Here is a 22,456-nt window from a genome sequence, read left to right as displayed (position 1 = left end):
TTAGAGGAATTCTGAACATTGTAAGTTGTACTGTAATTTGCTGTTTTATTTTGGAGCAGCTACTGTAAATATTAGCCAGTAGGCTTTTATTTCTGTTTTAATGCAAAGACTGTTTATGATTACTGTTAATTGTAATTAATTCTGAATTATAGTGATTACTGTATTTTGGGATGTTACATTTATTGGTATCAGAGCAGTTTTGTTCTTGTTAAAGGACACTGTAGGGTTATGAGTGCACTGTGTTTTGCTGTGTGCTTATTGTATGTTTAATGAGTTACTTTATTTTAACTCTTGAACATAACTAACGTTAGTTTGTTTTCTCTGTATCCAGAGAACAAATGGCACCTAGATTGCCTCCTCCTCCTCAACCGAATGAGTCCGAGACGTCCAGCAACACTAGATTGTTGGAAACCGTGGTGGAAAGACTGCATCAACAGAATACCACGTTACTGGAGCAGAATGCTACCTTGATGCAGCAAAACCAAGCTGCTATGCAAGGTTTGGAGGCTTCGCGTGTTAATTCTGAAAACACGCAAAGACAATTGATGGAGATACTGGCTGCAACTAGAGGTGCGCCTGGAGCATCTTCTTCAAACGCTGCCCAACCAAATGCCGAATGGAGTTTGGAGAGTTTTCTCCAACACCATCCATCTAAATTCAATGGAAAGGGCCTCCCTGATGAGGCAGACCAATGGTTAGGGGACATGGAGAGAATCTTCAACGCAAAGAGGTGTCCGGACGAGAACAGGTTGTCTTACACAGAATATTTGTTGACTGGGGAAGCAAGCCATTGGTGGGCGAGCACAAGAGCTATTCTGGTAGAAGCTCAACGTCCTGTCACTTGGGAAGTATTTCGTAGTAAGTTTTACGAGGAGTATTTCCCTGACAGCGTACGGTTTGCGAAGGAAGTGGAGTTTTTACAACTGGTTCAAGGTGGGATGACAGTTTCAGAATATACCAACAAGTTCAAGCACCTTGTTCGGTTTTATACGATGGCCACCAACGAGGAGTGGCAGTGTAGGAAGTTTGAGAACGGCCTAAGGAGTGACTTGAAAGTCATGATTTCAAGCTTGTGCATAAGGACATTTCCTGCCATGGTTGAGAGGGCTAAGGTGTTGGAGAAGAACATGGCAGAGGCTGAACGACATAAGAAACAGCAACAAGTGAGTAGGGGACCAATAGTGTCCAGAGGAGGTTCTGTTCAAAGAAGATTACCTTACGCTCGTCCAAACCAACCAGCTAATACAAGCGGATCACAAGCGATCGTTCCTGTTGGACAGCCTGTACAAGGGAACGTTATTTGTTACCGGTGTGGAGGACCACACTATAGAAATGCATGCCCTCAACTAGCTGGAGGAAAGTACTGCAGTCTTTGTGGAAGGAACGGACACTCAAATAACGAGTGTAATATGAGTGGACGGGCAGTGACGAGACCACCTGTTGCTGGAAGGAATCAACCGAGAGGTGGTAGAGCACAAGCAGCGGGTCGTGTGTATGCAATAACTGGGGCGGAAGCAGCTAACTCAGGTAACCTTATAACCAGTGAATGCTTGCTGTGTGGAGTATCCTGTCATGTGTTGTTTGATTCGGGGGCGACTCACTCCTTCATCTCGAAGGCGTGTGTTGAGAAATTGGGATTAGTGGAGAGGAATATGCAGTTCGACCTGGTGGTTTCTACCCCGGCAGCTGGAGAGATTAGGACGTCTACTGTATGCATTAGATGTCCTATTGTGGTTGAGGGACGTAGTTACAAGGTGAATTTAATTTGCTTACCTCTCCAAGGGTTGGAGGTGATTCTAGGGATGGATTGGTTGACCACCAATCACATTCTTATAGATTGTGGTAACAAGGAATTGGTGTTTCCTAATGATGAAGAAGAAGAGTTAACAGTAACGCTTGGCCAGTTGAAGGAAGATATAATGGAAGGTGCAAGCTGTTTTCTCATCATGACGCATGAAGACCAAGAGCTTGGAGATTTGAGACATGAACGAACGTCCGCTATTGGCAGTCGAGAGAGAACGTCAGTTGTGGAGGAATTTATGGACGTTTTTCCAGATGAGATACCAGGGTTGCCTCCTGTTAGAGAAGTTGAATTCACCATTGATTTGGTGACAACGGCAGCCCCTATATCCGTTCAGCCATACCGGATGGCACCTGCGGAATTGGTTGAACTCAAGAAGCAGATTGAGGAGCTTATGGAGAAACAATTCATTAGACCGAGTGTGTCACCATGGGGAGCGCCTGTACTCTTAGTGAAGAAGAAGGATGGCAGCTCTCGGTTGTGCATAGATTACAGGCAATTAAACAAGCTGACCATCAAGAATAAATACCCTTTACCAAGGATAGATGATTTGCTAGATCAACTGCATGGAGCTGCAGTGTTCTCAAAGATTGATTTGAGATCCGGTTATCATCAAATCAGAGTTAAAGATGAAGACATCCATAAGACAGCGTTCAGGTCACGGTATGGACATTATGAATATGTGGTGATGCCATTTGGAGTGACGAACGCTCCAGCCGTGTTTATGGAGTACATGAATCGCATCTTCAGGCCCTATTTGGACGAGTTCGTAGTTGTATTCATAGATGATATTCTCATCTATTCCAAGACCGAAGAGGAGCATGAGAAACATCTTAGACTGGTACTTGGAGTGTTACGTGAGAAGGAATTGTATGCAAAATTATCTAAGTGTGAATTCTGGATGAAGGAAATCCAGTTTTTGGGGCATGTGGTGTCGGCTGGAGGCATTGCAGTGGATCCTTCAAAGGTGAGAGCAGTGTTAGATTGGAAGAGCCCGCGTTCGGTCACTGAGGTGAGGAGTTTTGTTGGACTTGCGGGCTACTACAGACGCTTTATAGAGGGGTTCGCCAAGATAGTGGCTCCTCTTACCCAGTTAACTAGGAAGGATCAGCCGTTCGCGTGGACTGATGTGTGTGAGGAACGTTTCCAAGAGCTGAAGCGTAAGTTGACAAGCGCTCCTGTGCTGATCATTCCAGACACGTCCAGACCCTTTGAAGTGTACTGTGATGCGTCTCATCAAGGTTTGGGCTGTGTGCTTATGCAAGAGAAAAGGGCAGTAGCGTACGCGTCTCGCCAATTGAAGATTCATGAACGTAACTATCCAACGCACGACTTAGAGCTGGCAGCAGTCGTTTTTGCATTGAAGATTTGGAGGCATTTTCTATACGGATCAACATTCCAAGTCTTCAGTGACCACAAGAGCCTCAAATATTTATTTAATCAGAAGGAGCTGAACATGAGGCAGAGACGTTGGTTAGAATTTTTGAAGGACTATGAGTTTGAGTTACTCTATCATCCCGGGAAGGCTAATGTAGTGGCAGACGCCCTTAGTAGGAAGGCAGTTCATGCCTCGTTGATGATGGTGAAAGAGTTGAGTTTAGTGGAGAGTTTCAGAGATCTAAGGTTACAGTTTGAATTGGAGCCAAGTAGTATCAAGTGCTGTAACCTTAGAATATCCAGTAACATATTTGATCGTATCTGGGTGAAGCAACGTGAAGATAAGGAGATGGTGAAGATCTTTGGTGCTCTCGGTACAGACAAAGCCAAGGAGTTTAATGCTGGGACGGACGGTATGCTACGTTACCTTGGCAGAACGTGCGTTCCCAATGATGGCGAGCTGAAACGAATTATACTGGAGGAAGCGCACCATAGTCGTCTTAGCATACACCCCGGTATGACTAAGATGTACCAAGATCTCAGGCGTTCGTTCTGGTGGCCTGGGATGAAGAGTGATGTTGCACGCTTTGTGGCATCTTGTTTGACTTGCCAACGTGCTAAGGCAGAACACCAACGTCCAGGAGGATTGCTTCAACCATTGGAGATCCCAGAGTGGAAGTGGGACAGCATTTCTATGGATTTCGTGACCCATCTGCCACGTACGGTCCGAAATCATGATTCAATTTGGGTGATCGTGGACAGATTAACGAAGAGCGCACACTTCTTAGCCGTGAATCTGAAGATGTCAATGACAAATTTGGCTAAGTTGTACATCAAGGAGATAATTCGTCTTCATGGAGTGCCTTCAAGCATAGTTTCTGACCGAGACACGAGATTCACATCTCGGTTTTGGCAATCTTTGCAAGGTGAATTAGGAAGCAGGCTGCAGATGAGTTCAGCATATCACCCTCAGACGGATGGACAGTCTGAACGTACAATCCAGACTTTAGAAGACTTATTGAGGACGTGCGTCCTGGACCACTTAGGCGCTTGGGATGAAGTATTGCCACTGGTGGAATTCACGTATAACAACAGTTTCCAGTCTAGCATTGGTATGGCGCCTTTTGAAGCACTTTATGGGAGAAGATGCCGAACACCACTTTGCTGGTTTCAAGAGGGAGAGAACGTGCTAACTGGACCTGAGCTCATCCAGCAAACAACCGAGAAGGTTAAGTTGATTCAGGACAGGTTGAAAACGTCCTTGAGCAGGCAGAAATCCTATGCTGATAGGAGGAGAAGACCACTGGAATTCGCTGCAGGTGATCATGTGTTTCTGAGACTGAATCCAATCACTGGAGTGGGAAGAGTTGTGCGTCCAAAGAAGCTGTCTCCTAAGTTCATAGGGCCGTATCAAATTTTAAGGAAGATTGGACCAGTAGCCTATGAACTTGCGTTGCCTCCTCAATTATCAAATCTGCATCCAGTCTTCCATGTGTCTCAGCTTAGGAGATACATATCTAATCCTTCTCATGTATTGGAACTGGAAAACATTCAACTGCGTCCAGATAGAACATTGGAGCTGCAACCAGTCCGCATTGAAGATGAACGCACCAAGCTGCATAAAGGAAAAGACCTTCGTCTAGTGAAGGTGGTGTGGGATGCTAAGACTGGAGATTCAACGTGGGAAGTAGAGAGTGCAATGAAGGAATTATATCCACACTTATTTGCTTGTAATTTATAAATTTTCGAGGACGAAAATTTTTGTAGTTAGGGAGAATGTAAGACCCTATATAATTAAGCAATGATAATTCTGTGTTAAACCAGATTAGTGCACTATAATTCTGAGTTGATTTAATCCTACTTCAAATCTGCTAAATCTCTTCCTGCAATGCACTGAAATCAAGCTCCACCATTCTCTGGAAACTGCACCACGTCACACACACTCAGTGCATTAAAAACGCACCAATCTGTGCATGCACACACGCCAAGTGTCACGGGAGAGAATTCCAAGCAGGGTTTGGTGTGCAAGTGGCAGACTGTGAAACGCTCTCTTGTTTGATGTGGAATCCACTCAAAATTCTGAGTTTTGAGAAAACTCTTTCACTCACACTCACACTTCGTCTTCCTCAAGGATCACACCTTTCATCTTCTCCAAACTTTTCTCTACGAACCTTCATCTTCCTTCTGCCATTACTCACTTCCTTCAACTCCAATCCGTTTTCTGAAACCATAGGAACATTCACGGGCCAGCAAGCTCCATTTTGATCCGAACCTCTTTTGATTCTGTAACTGGTAAGCTCCAAACCACAATCTAATCTTAAAATTTCTAGGAACACTGTATCAGTTGCATGCAAGGATAAAAATCTGAGTTTCTGAGAACTCTCATCTTCCCTCTAAAATTACTCATTCATCATCTCCTCAAATTCTGTTTCAGATACTGTAAACACTGTCACTGCACCGTGAACATCAACTTGATTCGAACAGAATTGAGAACTGAACTGGTAAGTTCTCATTCTGCATAATTGTCCATTGAGTTCATGCTAATCAAAATTCTGGTTGCATGAATGAGTTATAGGTTTGATCTTTATGTTATTTTGGTATTTTAGATTTAGTGAAAGTCGTGGAGTGAATTCATTTGGGTAGAGAACTGTGAGTGATCAAGATAAACCTTAAACAATTGGAATTTCACTGCAGTAACAGGTAAGGGAAGTTTATATGTTTAATTTATACTGTTTGATTTATGATCTGAGATGCATATATGGAAAGCATGATGTTTGAGTATTTAGAAACGTTTACTGATATGGAATATGATTTCTGGTTTGTTTTGCATGTGTGAAAAATATAAAGTTGAGTTGTTAGAAATGATCACTGATATCTGATATGCATTCTGGTTTGGATGAATCTGTCATGAACTGATACGGCTTGTATGAATTATATTTGATGTTGAATTTGTTTTAAATGCATGTTGAGTTGATTATGGATGAATGGAGAATGGCTATTGTGTGGTTGGAATGATTTTAAATGTTGAAATCTGCATGATGATGATGTTTGAAGGGAATTAAACCTGAAATGGAAGTATAAAGTTGGAAAATGGAAATCTGGAAAAATTCTGCTAAGTGTGAAAAATCTAAATTTTCTGATCATTCTCTGTTGCTAAAAGGACGTTCGTCACTGTACGGTCTTGGACCGTTCGGTTTTTGGTTAACATGACTTAGATTGGAATTCATTCATTTGGAATGAATTCTGCTCGAGAACGAGCGTCCCCCAATTGAGTGAATGAGCGTTCGTTCTGCTCAGTATAGATCAATATTTAAAACTTTATAAATAAGTGACGTTCGGTCTTAAGTCGAGCGTTCGTCCTCAATGACGTTCGGCCTCATGTCGAGCGTTCGTCCTTATTGTTGTTCGACCTTATGTCGAACGTTAGTTCTAGAGAGCGTTCGTCCTTATACTGAACGTTCGTCCAAAGTTGGCGTTCGGTCCTATACCGAAACGCTCGTCCTATAAAGCGCTTGGGTTATAACCAGCGTTAGTGCTGATTCGTGCTTGGTCATTGACCTAGCATTCGTCCACAGCAGGGTTCGGTTTCTAACTGAACGCTCGTCCTTATTATTGAGTTCTGAGCGAACGTAATTGATGTTCGTCCAAATTTAAATTCTGAACGTTCGTTCTTTGACTGGCAGTGCTGTTTTCTGAAATTCAATTATATTGGTTGTTTATCTAAACATTTTCTTACTGGTTTTATCCTTTGGATTCTACCTGAACTCTGTACACTCAAAATCTTTCTAAGTATCATCCACCTCTTTTAAAAGATCAGTATTTTCAAATTATTAAGTATTGAAACGTATTAAGTGAGTACACGGTTCGTTTCTTTTATTCAGAAACGCGTGGTCAAAAGTACTGTAATACTTTCGTTTTATTTGATCAAAGAATGAATGTTGTAAAATGTTAAGGGAATGAAACACAGAATGAGAAAGGGAATAAAGAGAACTGGTTATTATGAACGAATGATATATTTTGAAGAAATTATTGGAAGTGGATATTAAAGAGCGTTCCAAGGAGGAACGTCTCTGATGTGTTGAATGTGAAATATTGAATGGTAAAGTATGAACCTGGATAAGTTAGGACTCGCTGTCCGTCCTGATATTCCGTGATACTCATCTTCACGTAGAAGGGGGTAGTCATGCGTGGGAATGGCAGGAGGTTCTTCGTTCATCGCTTAGATATGGGCGAGGGACTAACCTCGAGTGGCAGCTGTTTAATGTTATCCAGTTACTACATCACTCGGGTGCAAGGACGCTTGTAACTACATGGTTCATACAGTCCGGACAGTCTGTCTTTTATATTTATTTTATGATTGCGAATTGATAATTTATGTGCTGCACGCTTGAATTGATATGTGAACGTATGTGTTAATTGTATAAATTAAATATTATAAGCTTACCCTTGCGTTTTCCATTGTGTTGTCTATTGTCCATGTACTTCCGTCTTGTCAAATGCAATGATCATCCGTTGTGGATGTGAGCAGATGGTGGTGCATCCCTTGAAACAATGCTGGAAGAAGAAAATTTGGAGGATGCCAACTTGGTAGAAGTGGAAGTTAAATCGGAGCAGTAGAGATTAGATCCATAGTAGCTGTTAGTTATTTTCTGTACTGTATTTTAACAGTTCTGTGTACAGTACTGCAGAAGCGTTTTATCCAGAACTGTTTTATATTTTGATTAGTTTATGAACACTGTAAAGTGCTGTACTGTATTTTGGTATACTGTATATAATTATGCAGACATGTAAATCAGTACTGGTTTTAGTAAATTAGAGGAATTCTGAACATTGTAAGTTGTACTGTAATTTGCTGTTTTATTTTGGAGCAGCTACTGTAAATATTAGCCAGTAGGCTTTTATTTCTGTTTTAATGCAAAGACTGTTTATGATTACTGTTAATTGTAATTAATTCTGAATTATAGTGATTACTGTATTTTGGGATGTTACAATAGACATGTTAAATCAAATTATACTACCATCTATTTAAATTTAACATATGTGCATAAATTATATTAATAATCGGTTCGATATTTATATCTTACATGATTATTCAGTAGCTAATTTTTTTTCCAAAGAGTTATAATCATGGCACTGTATTTTTTATTTAAGGATTATTAATGAATAAAACAATGTTGTGAAAATCCTTTACGAAGCACGTGAAAACACAACACTTGGAGGGTTGTTTGTAACTAGTATAAGTGGAATGGTAAGAGAGGATTCGGTAGTGCTTCAAAAGTAACTCTTCCACCATAACGATGAGATGCTACTCCATAAATGCCGTTGTCATGCAGATTTGTGTAATACGTAGTTGAACCTGCTCACGATCAGAAAAGATTTTCTGTTGATTTTTCAGAGTTGGAAATCTCCAAGATTATCAGTTCAAATTAATGGCAGAATCATCACAGTCAAGATATTTTCTCTTTCCTGTCAATAAGGTGGGCCATTCTCTGATGCAGAAGAAAACAAAAACGGTTGTGCTTCCACATTCTTCGAGCTTCCAGATTTTGGTCAAAAACACGGGATCTTCCACGTTTTCAAACACATGCTACATGATTTACTCTCAGCCATTTTCAAACCCTAGCATTTCCAAAAACCTACTGTGTGACATTTTGGAGATCCTCTCTTGCATTCTTGAATGGTTTCTGTCAACTTTGGACTCACGGTAGGATTCACATGCTTGAGCCCAATCAGAATCGGTCAGTTTCGTAGTGAAGGTAAGTTTAATCCAAAATCTCTTATTTAGGGTTTTGTTTTCTCATAAAAACTCTGTAATAGAAAAATCTCAAGGTTTATTCAGGAAGAACTCTGGCAAAGGGTCAATCCATTTGGTGAATAATGACTTCTGGGTAGAATTTGCAGGAACGTGAAGATTATATAAGGCTAATGCCGAGAGTGAGAGGGAGGTTAATTGAAAATTTGACGTAGGAGGAGACAGAATATCATTTGTTTCGAGTTGGAGAATCTAGAGACAATTCCCTTACATTAATTCCTTCTTAGGTGCGCAATTTCGCTTCTTCATGCTTTGTAATTTTTCGTCAAAATGTTCTTCTGCAAGGGTAGATAACATCTACTTTTCATCACCCGCTACATCATATTTCTTTCCATTTTTCCTCAATTCCATTTCCTTCCCTTCTACACCTCCATTCCTTTTCGTCCTTTCATCACTTTCATTTCTCGCCACTTCCTACAGAAACACCACAAACCGAACCATCTCCATCATCCTTCCCACACACAGTTTTAAGCATGAAAAAAGGTCAAAACGATAGCGGCGCTTGTGCTGATAGAGTTGCCCACGCATCTGTGACATCGGCGCTGGTTCCGGCAGTAACTGGCGCCGTCGTCAGCTTATAGAATTGAAAATTGAAAATTTTATTATTCTAGCAATTTAAAATAAAGAAAAATAAAATTATTAAATATTTAAATACAGGTTTAAAGTAGTTTTAAAAAGTATACGAAAATATATTAATTAAAATAACAGTATATTAATAATTGAAGAGATAAATATAATAATAAAAATTCATATGATAAAAATATATGTTTGAAAATAAATACTAATTTGAAATTGATTGATATTATCTTTTTTATTACTGATTATTAATATAAATTAAAAATAAAATAATTTTGATACTCGACATGATATTAAGACAAAAACCTGATATATGTAGGACGTTTTGTTAGTTAAATGCAAAATTAACTTTACCTGATGTAAGAAAATTAAATTTACTGCTAGGTATAATACTTACAATCTATTTCAAACTTAAAATTTATATTTACCACCTACATATGTACTCAGTAATCCAAACTAATAATAACAATAATTTTAACGTGGAAAATTCAAATTCTTATTTTATGTTATTAATTCTACATTAATTTTTCATAAAAATAAAATTAAGTAAGAGTGAACATCAAGCAAATAAGATAAGTGGAAAGAGATAATGGTTACGAGTCTAGTTTATGACAATTTTGTTAGAAAAAGGATTTGAAATTATAGACACATGTTTAATAAAAATTGTAGACATCTTAAATCAAATTTACTACCATCTATTTAAAATTTAACATATGTGCATAAATTATATTAATAATCGGTTTAATATTTATATATTACATAATTATTCAGGAGCTAATATTCTTCTAAAAATATTGTAATTATGACACTGTATTTTTCATTTAAAAGATTATTAATGAACTGATATAAGCAATGTTGTGACATTAGGAAGCAAGTGAAAACACAACACTTGGACAACAGTTGTTTGTGAGTAGCATAAGTGGAATGGTAAGAGGGGATTCATTCTACATTATGTTGCTGTTTCCCAAAATAGCACAAGTTTGTTTTGTCCTTCAAAAGTAACTCCACGACAACGATGAGATGGTGTGTCCTCGTCAGTGCAGTCTGCTACACCAGTGAATAAAAATAATTTAACTATATTAAATTATAGTTAACTGTATTATTTTATATTAAATTATAATTCAAATAATTTTTTTTAATAATAACATCAATTAAATTCTATATTAATTATAATCTATTTTATTTTAAATTCAAAAATTTACTTTGAAATCCTATCTCTCAGTGTCTCCGAAATCAAGCAACTAAACCTTGTTGTTTTCCATCACACCACCTTTTCCATTTTGTCCTAGAACGTGAGTCAGAGAAGGATAGCTTGAACGAAAACCCAACTTACGGTGACCTGCCCTGGTCCTGCCGTGCTACTGCTCACCGTGACCCTGACATTTGTGGCCTGAGCGAGGCGTCTTAATGTTTGGGGCTGAGGGAGGCTTGCTGCATTTGCCACTGGTGTCTTTCTTTTACACACTTTTTCTCTTTCTTTTTCCGTTCATGAATTCAATGACTTGTGTTGTGTTTATCTTCTTCTTTGCTAATTCTAGGTTTCTTTCAAGATTATGTATGTTTTAGTGTTGTATGTTGTTCAAAGCTTAGACTTTTTTTATGAGGAGTTTGATGGAAACTAATGAAAGATTATTGCTTTGAAAGGGTGTTATATGATCTTTTTGCTTTTTTGTCAATGGGGCACATTGGTTAACTCTGGTTTTATGTTTACTCCGCGTTTAGACCGGCGGGGTGACATTGGATAACTAGTTTGTTTTGATTGAAGGAGGATAGAGTTTAGGAGAAATCTGTGAGGATTTTGGGGAATCATTAAGTGATTGTTCCAAATACTGAACTTTTTAGTTTTAGTTAGGCTTATGATATTCATGAAGATAAAGCTGAACAATATGGAGAATGTTATACCCCTTTTGACTATACATAGTTGGCAAAGATTATGAGTGCTATATGTATGTGGGATGAAAAGAAATCGAAAATCTGGAAACGGTAATTTCATGGAAAATAATATGAAAGGAGGAAATGAAAAGGCTAAGATACAGAGAGAAAATACAAAATGCAACTTATCTAATGATGAAATTCTCATATATTCTTTAAAAAATCTAATCTTGAAATTGGGATCTATTCCAGGAGGTATATATTAAGGATGTCAACCTCAATGCATTGTCCCTGTTCTAATGGGTCATAATTGTGACCTCTTTACTAATTAGGATGGGTATAAAGAAATGCATTTTCTTGATTTGAGATCAATGGACCCGTGCCTTATTAAGATGGATCCGGAAATAGTATATAGTAGTTACGTGGCTTTCATATGTTATGGATGATAATATTGTGGAGTCACTCAACTTGCTGACTTCATTTTTGAAGTATTATGTTCTGTGTTTACACTTTCTGAATGTTGTTTATCCTATAAGGAATGATGTTATCAGGCCTTGTGTTCATAAAACTGCTTCTTGGTTTTAGGTACCAACACATGGGGCAGATTTGAATTTACAGTGAAACTTATTTTGTTTTATCAGTTTCTGTTTTAGAATTTTTTTTTTCCAGAAAAAACTATTGAATATATTCTAAAAATTAGTACAGTTAGTTCACTTCAATTTATATTATAATTCATTGCAATTTAGACCAGTTTAGTATACTGCAGTTTCATAAAGCAAATTATAGTTCATTTCATTTCATCTGAATTACTTTTTAGTTCAGTTCCGATAAACTAGTTTTTAGTTTAGTGTAGTTTTTAACAATACAGTCCAGTACAGTTTATTTTGTCCACCCGTAGCCATATGTTAAACTCCTACTCGTGGTTGAACCTGCTCAGGATAAGAAAAGATTTTTTGTTACTTTTTTCACAGTTTAAAACCCCGAAGATCATCAGATCAAATTAATTGCATACTGGTTTTGCCTCACACTAAGAAGCTTGATGGATAAATGCAGAATCATCATAAGATATTTTCTCTATTTCCTGTCGATAAGGTGCACTTGGCGAACACCCTAGTTCCAAGCCGCCAATGCTTTCTGCCCTCACCCTATCCTAGGTGTAGCTAAGTTGAAAATAATTAATGTTTCTGAATTGAATTTGTTTCCATTTTTCTGCTTTACAATGTGGGTGCCATCTGTATGAACAGGTTTGTCTACCATTTTCACTCTACCGTGCTAGCTGCTTTTGTGATTTTTATGTGTTTTTCTTGGCGGCTGATTCATTGTTTCTGATTCCACTAGTGCTAGCTACCTGCTGAGTTTCACCTCAGGGACCTTTTATTCCAACCGAGTCACATCAGCCATGACTTCTTCTTGCCCAGGAATTGATCCTCTTCCCTCCGAGTTCCGCTTCTTCAAGATTATTGTGGATACTACTCTCCAAAAGGGAAAAATTGTGAGCATTATTTCCTTTACATACTCTTTCTCTATGTTCATTTCCATTTCCACTGAAACTTTTGTCATGGTATATAAATGTAGGATGAAACTTGTGAATTTCTTCATGTGTTCTAACATAAAGTTTTGCAGATGATTCCAAAGGAGTTCACTCGGAAATATGGTGGTAGATTGTTAAACCCTTTGTTTCTCAAGGTTCCCGATGGCATTGAATGGGAACTATGTTGGACTAAAGACGGTACTGGTAATGTTTGGTTGGAAAAGGGATGGAAGGAATTTGCCACTTATTACTCCCTTGGCTACGGTCATCTTGTGACGTTCAAATACCAACAAACATGTACATTAGAGGTACACATATACAATACATGTGCCGTAGAAATAAATTATCCCTCCAACAACACTCAAAACAGTTCTAGTAATGTTTTGTTTGAGGTAGCTCCAACATCACCATCTCTTCCTGGGCTTTCTAAGAAACCAAGGAAACACCCAATTGGGCCAGGCTCCAGTTTACCTCAGCACGTCCAAGTTAAAGTTGATCTGCTTCAAGGTACTAGATTTGTGGAGTTATTTAAAAAGGAAACGTTAGATTAAAACATTATCTATTTCATGACCATCCTTTTCTTTATAGGGATCTTTTGAGCTTTTAAGTGATTTTTTCATGACATATCATGTTCGATTGTTTCAGAGAATAGTGGTGCAACCAGATCTGAAACTCCTTCTTTTATGGTTACCCTGAAGGATACAAACGTGAATGGATATATTTTGGTGAGCTGTCAAGCTTCTTTTTAACCATTAACATAGTTTTCAATATTTTTTGTTTGAAGCCGGAACAATTACGTTATTTTTATATTTCCTAACTTTTGTAAGAATAAACTCAGGTCATTCCGTCCATCTTTACTAAAAAGTATTTGAAGGAAACCGGCAAACAAGATATCCTCCTTCAAGTCTTGGATGGGAGAACTTGGCACGTTACATTAAAGAATGGCAAATTTTTCAAGGGATGGAGGGCTTTTGTATCACATAACTATTTGAATGTTGGGGATGTTTGCATTTTTGAGCTAACCGAGAGCCAAGCTCCATGTTTTAAAGTGTCAATAATTCCAATTTCACAAGATAAATGTTCGAGTTCACAAGGTAATCTTAAGTTGGTTATTCTTTCAAATTACACCGTACTATTTGTGTAAAGTAATGACTGTAGATTTCTTCCTTTGAATCAGATAGAGAATATGTTGACCTTACGAAAATCCAAGACTTTAGATGTATTGATACTTTTTCCATCAAAGGTAAATAATAGCTTTAATTACTTTTATAACATCTTCCAAGATATTTCAATATTGTGTAGGGTTCATTCTAAATTCATGTGGTTTTTCTGTCATGTCATTCACAAATGGAGCTATGCAAGAAGCAGCAAAGTTCACGTCCGTAAATCCTTTTTTCACGCTCAAAATAAGGGCAAATCATAGGGGAGATTTCAGATCGGTAGGTTTTAGTTATGAAGCAAATTAAGTTGCTATTAGCCACCATATGTGATCGGTTTTAGTTATTTGTTATAGTTTTGTTGATAGTTAGAATTGATGTATCATATCTAGCTGATGCAAATATAATTTGATGTAGCGTGTACCACTTGATTTTGTGAGAGAGTACTTCCACAAGAAACAGGTGACGTTACAGTTTGGGAATAAATCATGGCGGGTAAAACTGGTTGGTGCTGTTCCAACAAAGCTGTCTCAAGGTTGGAGCCCATTTGCAAAAGAATGTAAGTTGCAACCTGGAAATGTTTGCGTCTTTGAGTTAACAAACGAAGAAGATTTAGTACTTGATGTTCATATTTTTAGGGGACAATCTTAGAGAATTCATTTGAAGCATTTATTGTAAAATTGCCCATTCATTTTAGTTTTTAATCCTCAAACTTGTATACAGAACCTGAACACGCTATCATGTTTGCAATGCTATTATTAGGTTTGTGGACAGGGACAACGTGTAAACACTGCCATGAATATGCGTACTTTGGTTCCCACAACTTAATAGTTAAATGTGTTCGTTAGTTTTGGTAGGTAGCTGAAGCTTTTTTCTTCTGTGAAGTGTTACTAACAGACAAAGGTGCAGTAGCAGAGAGGTCTTCCAAATGAACAAATAAATATGGTTTAATCATTCACGAAGTCCTTTTTTTCGCGTGGATTCTCAATTTAGTCCCTTTGTTTTTGAAAATCTCAATTGGGTCCCAAATTTATGAAAATTGCAACAATTGGATCCTTTCCGTTAAATTGTCTCCAACGGCGTTAGTGTGTGTCTGACGTGGCACGTCATCCACGTCAGACTACAGCGTGCCACGTCAGACACACACTAACGCCGTTGGAGACAATTTAACGGAAAGGATCCAATTGTTACAATTTTCATAAATTTGGGACCCAATTGAGATTTCCAAAAACAAAGGGACTAAATTGAGATTCCACGCGAAAAAAAGGACTTCGTGAATGATTAAACCAATAAATAAACCAATGAATGAGACAGATGTTGACAATATATACACATCAAATTCCTAAAATTAGCAAACTACCTACCTAGAAAACCTAACTAAATGGCTAGAACTGGAAACTAAGAGCTAAATCTGTAATTATTGAATGCAGAAGCATGAATCTTATGTAGAAACAATCATGAAACAGTAATTGGAACTGGAATTTAGCAGCAGAAATCAAAACTCAACATTCAAAACAAAGAAAAACTGGTGCCCGGGAGATAACGAGAATTACTACCTATGAGTAATCTGGAACAAAACTGAAATCAAACGTTTGGAATGAGTTTCAAATGATTAAATTGCATTGTTGAAAGTAAAAACAGGTTAGAAAGTAAGTGCTGGAATTGAAATCAAATGCAGAACTGGGAATTTAAAGAAAGCTTCTAAAGGCAGTAAAGAAAAGCATGTAAAAGCTGTCTAACAAGAAAACAATAACTCTCAATTGATGTTCATTAGGTTTTACTTTTGATGGCCAAGGATCATTTCGGATTCCTTGGTGTATAGGCGGTTACTTTATACTCACTAAGTCTCAGCACGAATCCATAATTGAGTTTAGTAGGTTACAAAAGTAAAAGCCACATGATCATCAACAGAAAAATGAATTCTGATGTAGAAGTGAGAAAGCATTGTAAAAGCATCAAATGTAAATGTGCAAGAAAGTAAAAGACAGAAACGTAAAGGTAAAAGCAGTAGAGGAATCTGTAGAAGTTTGCAAGAAAAGTAAAATTGCATGTAAACTAACTTGAATTTGATGTAAACTGGTGTGAAAGTACAAAGATTCTGAAGCACTTGCAACCTAGCTCCTTTGGAGTATAAGGCAGCAAGAGAACTTCAGATGAACGGACAGAACTCCAATTACAGGACCTACTCTAGAGCTTTTACTACTATTGAAAACTATGCTAAGGAAGCTGTATTGTAAACAAGTAAATCTGTCTATGAACAAGCCTTATATATGCTGCTGTGATTTAAAACTGGAAAACCTATAAAACTTCCTAAAAACAGTCATAATAGCAACTGCCAATGACAGGTCTAAAGTATATACAATCTGTTAGACTAGTTAAAACACAATTACAAGACTAATAGGTAGCAAGTAAAACAAGTCAGCTCCAATCTTCAGGCCAGGCTAGTGCAGGTCAGCTTAGCTTGATTAATTTTGCCTCTTTGAGTCCCAACTTGCAGGAGCAGGTTACTTCCCTTGGTCCAACCAGCTTCAGGTCACATCTCCAGCTTATTCAAGCTTGCCATGCAAGCTTCTTCCATCAAGTCACGTTCAGGTCAGGTGCAGTTTCCAAGCCTGTTTAGCTTCTAATTCTTTAGAAATGACAGCCTACAGCCAGTTTCTTCAGCTCCACTTCCAGCCTACTTCAAGTCTTGTTCACACTTCAGCAATGACTACCCTTAACTTCACTGGATTGGAACTGCAGGGTTTATCACAGCACAGAATTACCCAAGCTTCTCCTCTCAAGTTCACTGCACCAGCAAGCTAAGAAAATGAACTGCACTAAACTCTAAAGTCAACACCTCTACAAATTGTTTGACATTTTCAAAATTACGTTCTTACATCCAAATTAAAAATAATTGAATCAATAAAGCAATGCAAAAAGAATCAATTTAATTACATAACTATGGAAAAAGTTATGAATCAAACATGCAACAGTAATCAAAGCCGTCAGAATTTACTTTTAAACTTATTAACAAAAAGTCTATATAAAAACTCCAAATTAACACATGTTCACAAAAATTAAGATTTTTACAATGATAAATAAATTTGAGCAAAAAAGAGAAAATTAGAACTAAACAAGGCCCAAAAGGAATGCTATTAACTATGAAAAATACAAGAAAATAGGGACTTAGCACACCCTCACATTTAAGCCTTTGCACTCTGAACAAAACATAAAAGAAAACACAACTATTCAAAAAGCAGTTTACAAAATCTGAACAGAATCACTAATGTACTGCCTAGAGGACCAGCAATAGTAACTTTTAAAAAAATTGCCTAGCCACAAATATAACTTTGTCAATCGTTATTTTAAAAAATAAAATATTGCAAGCAAGAAAATAATTGAACTCATATTCGTATGTGAGTATATAGTGATCATATCATACTCTTATCATGTTTCGTAAGCTTTGTGATGGAAATGATGAAAATAAACCATTTTACAGACTTAACATGGACGAAATTGAAATGTGTATAAAGTTGAAGAGCCAAACTCAATGTAAAAAATAAATTAAAAAACTAAAAGTAAAATTTAACCTTTAAAATTTTATAACTTGTAAAATTATGTTGGTACTTGAAAGTATATGTATTTTATGGATTATTTTAAGAAAGATTTTGATAAATTCGATAAATTTCATACTACCTTCCAGTACAATGTATAAATATCACACATTTTGTTAGTTGTAATTTCATTGTACAGCTTTATTCACTTACCAATATTGACAAAAAAAACTGACTTTTTTATATTTGATGCAAGATATATATAATTAAATAAATTATTCATACATGGAAAAAAAAATTAGTTACCTTTAAATGGTCGTGTATAAGTGGAGTGTGATCATAAAATGAACATCTCATGCAGGAGGATGCTACCTAATTACTTGTTATTCACAACACAATCTACAACCACCCAGGGGGTTTAGTCTCAAAATTGTCGTCATGCTGATAAATGGTCAAAGATAAAAAAAAAAATCAACATTGAAGTTTAGTTCCCTCAAAAATACTCCTTGCTCATATAACCAAAGGTGCAAGCTTTGACAAGAAATTACTTGCGCAATTTCCTGTTACTGCAATCACGGCTTATTTAACAACAGCATACAAGCAGGCAATGGCTTGCTACTTTCATATGCTTCACCAATCCACCCAATGTATGGTATATGCTCTCAATTTTAGGATGTGACAAACAGCCAATGAGAAACTCATGCACAACTCCATCCACAACAATCCAACTACTTCCTGGTTGCTTCTTGATTCCCTTCTCTTTCATTTCTAACCGCAGCTCCGAGACATCACTCCATTGATTCTGAGATGCAAATGCATTTGCCAACATAACATAGCCTGCAGAATTGTCTGGGTCTACTTCAACAAGCCTCCTGGAAACCTCTTGGGCCAACTCCACTCTAGAATGGAGCAAGCAGCCTCCGAGCAAAGCACCCCAGACAAAATTGTTAGGCTTGAAAGGCATGGAAATCACAACCTTCATAGCTTCTTCTATGCATCCTACTCTTGCAAGAAGATCAATATAACAAGCACAATGCTCCAATGTAAGACTAGGGGAAAGGGACACTTCTCTGAATATCCAGCGCCCACTTTCCAATAGTCCAGAGTGGCTGCATGCACTTAAAGCACCAAGAAACGTTCCAGCATTGGGTTGTAAGCCGAATTCTGGCATTCTGTAGAAGAGTCTCAATGCATCCTCTGCTTCACCATATACTGCAAGACCCATGATCATCGCATTGAATAAGACCACATCTTTGCTGACTGTATGTTCAAAAACTTCCTTTGCCTTATCCAAATTGCCACATTTTGAATACATGTTAATTAAAGATGTGGCGAGAATTTGGTTTGAGGCAATGGTGTCTTTATGTCCTAGAGATATTAGGTGATCGTGAACCCAACTTCCAAAACTCAAATCACCAATTTGAGCACATGCTGAAAGCACACTAACCATTGTGATATGGTTAGGTGTAGTGGCTGGTTCTTCTACCATCATACGGAAAAGACTTAAGCCCTCCACAGGATAACCGTTTTGAACATATGTATTTATCATAGCATTCCAAGGAACCACGCTTCTTTTTCCTATTGCAGAAATTCGATCAAACCCTTCTCTACTCTTCTCAACTTTCTCCCATTTACCTAACAAATAAACCAGCGCCGTGTTAACTGAATCACAGTAAGTTTCTCTAGTACTCACTCCATCACCAATCAATTCTGAAAGAATGTTAATCCATTTCTCAATTTTTGGCACCTCAAGGCTAGAACAGGCTGATAGAACACTGACCATAGTATCACTTTGGGGAAGCAAGTTCTGACTAATCATCACATGGAAAAGCCGCAAAGCCTCCTCACTCTGTCCAGACCGAGCAAAACCAGAGATCAAACTAGTCCAACAACTGACTACCCTTTTGTCAGGAATTTCATCAAACACTTTTCGGGCAGATGGCAAGTGGTTGTACCCTTTCGCGTACACAGAAACCAAGCCATTGCAAACAGAAGGGTCAGAGAGGAAACCCGTCTTCTGAATGTGGACATGAATCTGTTCTACGTGACGGAGATCTTTGGACCGAAAGCATGCCTTAAGGAGGAAAGAGAAAGTAAAGTCGTTGGGCGAAAGTGGATGCCGTTTCAAATCTTTGAACAGAGAAAAGGCGTGAAAAAAGTTACCCTCTTGGGCGAGAACTCTGATGATGGCATTGAAAGGAAAGATGTTTGGATTTTGGAGATGGTGAAAGACGCGAAGAGCAATGCGTGATGGGTAGTGTCCAATGAGGCGCGTGGCAACGAGGTTGTCTTGGTGTGCACCAAGTTGGAAAATGCGTGTGTGGATTTGGTGAAGATACGAATATGGAAGGTTGCCTTGTAGGAGGTCGGCAAGGTTGGTGGGTTCTGCAATGGAACATGAACAGGGAGAGTGAAGGAGTGCAACGATGGGTTTGAACTTTTGGGTGGTGGGAACGACCAACTCGTGAGACAGGGTGAACATGCTTGTTTGATTCAATTTTCATTTGAAGTAAGTTGCAATTGTTACATATTTGATGTCAACGAATGTTGTGTTAACATATGTTCTTTTTAGGAGTCGTCCTCCATCATTGCAAGCTTGCAGAAGACAAGATTATTGATTAAGAACTCTCATTGTCACGCTCCAATATGAACATGGCATGTACCAAGGAAAAAAAAAAACTAGTAACTCCTTGCTATCCCAAGGAAGGACAAAAACTGCTTTCAAACAAAAACACTGCTACTAAGTTAGGACAAATTATAACAATATGTTTTTTCAGTCAAAGAAACCTACCATTAATGGTTGACATATTGCAGTAGTTTTTGACATGTACTGTTAAAAAGATAGAGATAAAAATGGGCTCAACCAGAGAGATGAATACAACGGGATGCCAAAAAAGATTTTTGTTGTGGGTTGTAGATAAAGGATTAAAATACCTTCTTATACGGGTATATGTATTATATTATCGTATTATATTTGTTAACAGTAAAAAAATAAAAATAAATATTTAATTTATATTTTATTAAGTTAAATTTAATTAAAATTAATATTAATTTATATTTTTATAAAATTAAATTTTAATTAATATTTAATTTAATTTATATTTTATTTTATATATTTTTATAATTTTATTTTAATAAATTATAAAAATATATTTTTTTAAATATTTATGAATATATGCATATATTCATAAAGATATTTAGATTTTAAAATATTCATAAATATTTTTTAAGTAAATATTTATGCTGGTAACAAATTGAGTAACGAATAAACTTTTTTTGGGTCAAGTTACAGGTAGATCTGTGTCCAACATAACCTGTTATCATTCCAAGACGTATATATTAATTCATATAAGGTATAGATATGATTTAACCAACTTTATAAAAGAATATAGGAGAAAACATAAGGAATAGTTCTCCGTCCCAGCATATCTCCAAAAAATTCTATTATGTCCTTTTCGTTAATAACACTTAACCGTCTGCTGGTTATTTTTTTTTTATTTCTTTTAATTTACCTTTTTAATTTTTATTTAATAATAATAATAATAAATTACGAAATAAAATTTAATATTTTAAATTAAAAAAATAATAAATTAAAAGTTTATTTGTTTTAATTCAATAATAAATAAATATTTTTTATTTAATAAATATTTAATTAAATTAATATTTTAATATAATTAGATATATATTAATATTTTAATTTATAAAATATTATTTAATAAACCAAAATAAATAAAACATATTAAAAAATTAAAAACAAAAAAAAACTAGAAAAATATGTTAACCTTGTTTGGAACGGTAACTGGTTAACATTTTTTTTAAAGTTTTTTTAATTTTATAATATATTTTTTTTTATTTTAATAAATAATATTTTATAAATTAAAATATTAATATATATTTAATTATATAAAAAAAATATTACAGTAATTGAATATTTATTATATTAAAAAAAAATATTTTGATTATCAAATTTAAATAAATAATATTTCTAATTTAATTTTTTCATTTAAAATATTAAATTTTTAATTCTTTTAATATGTTTTATTATTATAGTAAAATAACAGAATTCTCTGTCGCATTAGCAGAAACTTGATTTGATTTTTCATGGATAACTGAACTGGTTAACACAGTACCAGACTCCCGTTGTTCCTTTAGTAAATGCTCAGTCCTTAACTGTGTTTTTTCAGACAATTCAGATTGTTCAGTACTCATCCTTCCAGCGGCACTGTTATTGCTTGTCAATTCTCCAAATGGTCTAGTCATAGGTCCGAGGAAAAACCGCACACCACAGCATCCACCACTATAGTCTAAATGTGAGTCAAGTAACTACAAAAAAAAAAAAAAAAAAAAAAAAAAAAAAAAAACTTGAGATTATCCACTGCGTATCTGGAGCAGTAACATAACTATATACACGATGCGGAAATGGGAGAGTGAATCAAACATTAAAACTAAAAGACACAATCAAAATACTCTTCATGCAGCACATATACGCCAATTAGCCAATTGTTAATAGATTTTGACTGCTAATGAAAACCACCACCAGCATTGGCACAGTGCAAGAAATTTTCAGTTCCAAATCTACTTCCTAACTTCCGAAACAACACCTACAATGGCAGAACAATGTCACAGAACATTTAAGCATTTGGCTCCACAGGATGAAAAAACAAAGCCCTTGCCTAAAAATGAACAAAACAGATGAACAAAAGAGAGGGAGCTGTTTGGATATCATTCACTTAAGCTGGGACAAGTTCAAATAAAAATATTCAACAGGAGACGGAAAGTTCAAAGAGGGAAAAG

At 36.5% G+C, this 22,456-nt stretch overlaps 2 protein-coding genes and 1 long non-coding RNA gene across 4 annotated transcripts; 2 read left to right on the top strand and 1 right to left on the bottom strand.

The window, feature by feature from the left end:
* The first annotated feature begins 4,758 nt into the window (after positions 1–4,758).
* Positions 4,759–7,860, top strand: LOC148196028 (uncharacterized). The gene is made up of 3 exons (XR_015780669.1): positions 4,759–5,470; positions 5,613–5,878; positions 7,707–7,860. It is a non-coding gene; the product is annotated as an uncharacterized LOC148196028 (long non-coding RNA).
* Positions 7,861–10,821: 2,961 nt separating this feature from the next.
* LOC148196027 (B3 domain-containing transcription factor VRN1-like) lies at positions 10,822–14,899 on the top strand. 2 transcript variants are annotated; one of them, XM_088094162.1, is made up of 8 exons: positions 10,822–11,012; positions 12,777–12,930; positions 13,062–13,476; positions 13,615–13,694; positions 13,808–14,063; positions 14,147–14,212; positions 14,323–14,408; positions 14,544–14,899. In XM_088094162.1, exons 2-8 carry the CDS (start codon positions 12,838–12,840, stop codon positions 14,775–14,777), a joined length of 1,230 nt encoding a protein of 409 aa, XP_087950288.1. In that variant the 5' UTR covers positions 10,822–11,012; positions 12,777–12,837; the 3' UTR covers positions 14,778–14,899. The 2 variants fall into 2 exon arrangements, with proteins under 2 accessions (XP_087950288.1, XP_087950289.1); XM_088094163.1 differs by lacking the exon at positions 10,822–11,012 and adding an exon at positions 12,195–12,592.
* Positions 14,900–18,028: 3,129 nt separating this feature from the next.
* Positions 18,029–20,319, bottom strand: LOC148196026 (putative pentatricopeptide repeat-containing protein At3g08820). Its single transcript, XM_088094105.1, has one exon. The coding sequence runs from the start codon at positions 20,142–20,144 to the stop codon at positions 18,246–18,248; it is 1,899 nt and encodes a 632-aa protein (XP_087950231.1). The 5' UTR covers positions 20,145–20,319; the 3' UTR covers positions 18,029–18,245.
* Between the last annotated feature and the right edge of the window lie 2,137 nt (positions 20,320–22,456).

The sequence above is a fragment of the Vigna umbellata genome, chromosome 7 (genome assembly GCF_029865625.1).
Source record: "Vigna umbellata cultivar VRB3 chromosome 7, Vumbellata_1.0, whole genome shotgun sequence".
Taxonomy (NCBI): domain Eukaryota; kingdom Viridiplantae; phylum Streptophyta; class Magnoliopsida; order Fabales; family Fabaceae; genus Vigna; species Vigna umbellata.
This window is presented reverse-complemented; position numbering and strand designations above follow the sequence as displayed.

Excerpts from the sequence above, each read along its gene's own strand:
- LOC148196027 (XM_088094163.1), top strand. The coding sequence starts at position 12,486 with ATGCAGAATCATCATAAGATATTTTCTCTATTTCCTGTCGATAAGGTG. Across the intron at positions 13,695-13,807 it reads ACGTGAATGGATATATTTTG|GTCATTCCGTCCATCTTTAC; the intron begins GTGAGCTGTCAA and ends GAATAAACTCAG. Across the intron at positions 14,409-14,543 it reads ATAGGGGAGATTTCAGATCG|CGTGTACCACTTGATTTTGT; the intron begins GTAGGTTTTAGT and ends AATTTGATGTAG.
- LOC148196026 (XM_088094105.1), bottom strand. The coding sequence starts at position 20,144 with ATGTTCACCCTGTCTCACGAGTTGGTCGTTCCCACCACCCAAAAGTTC.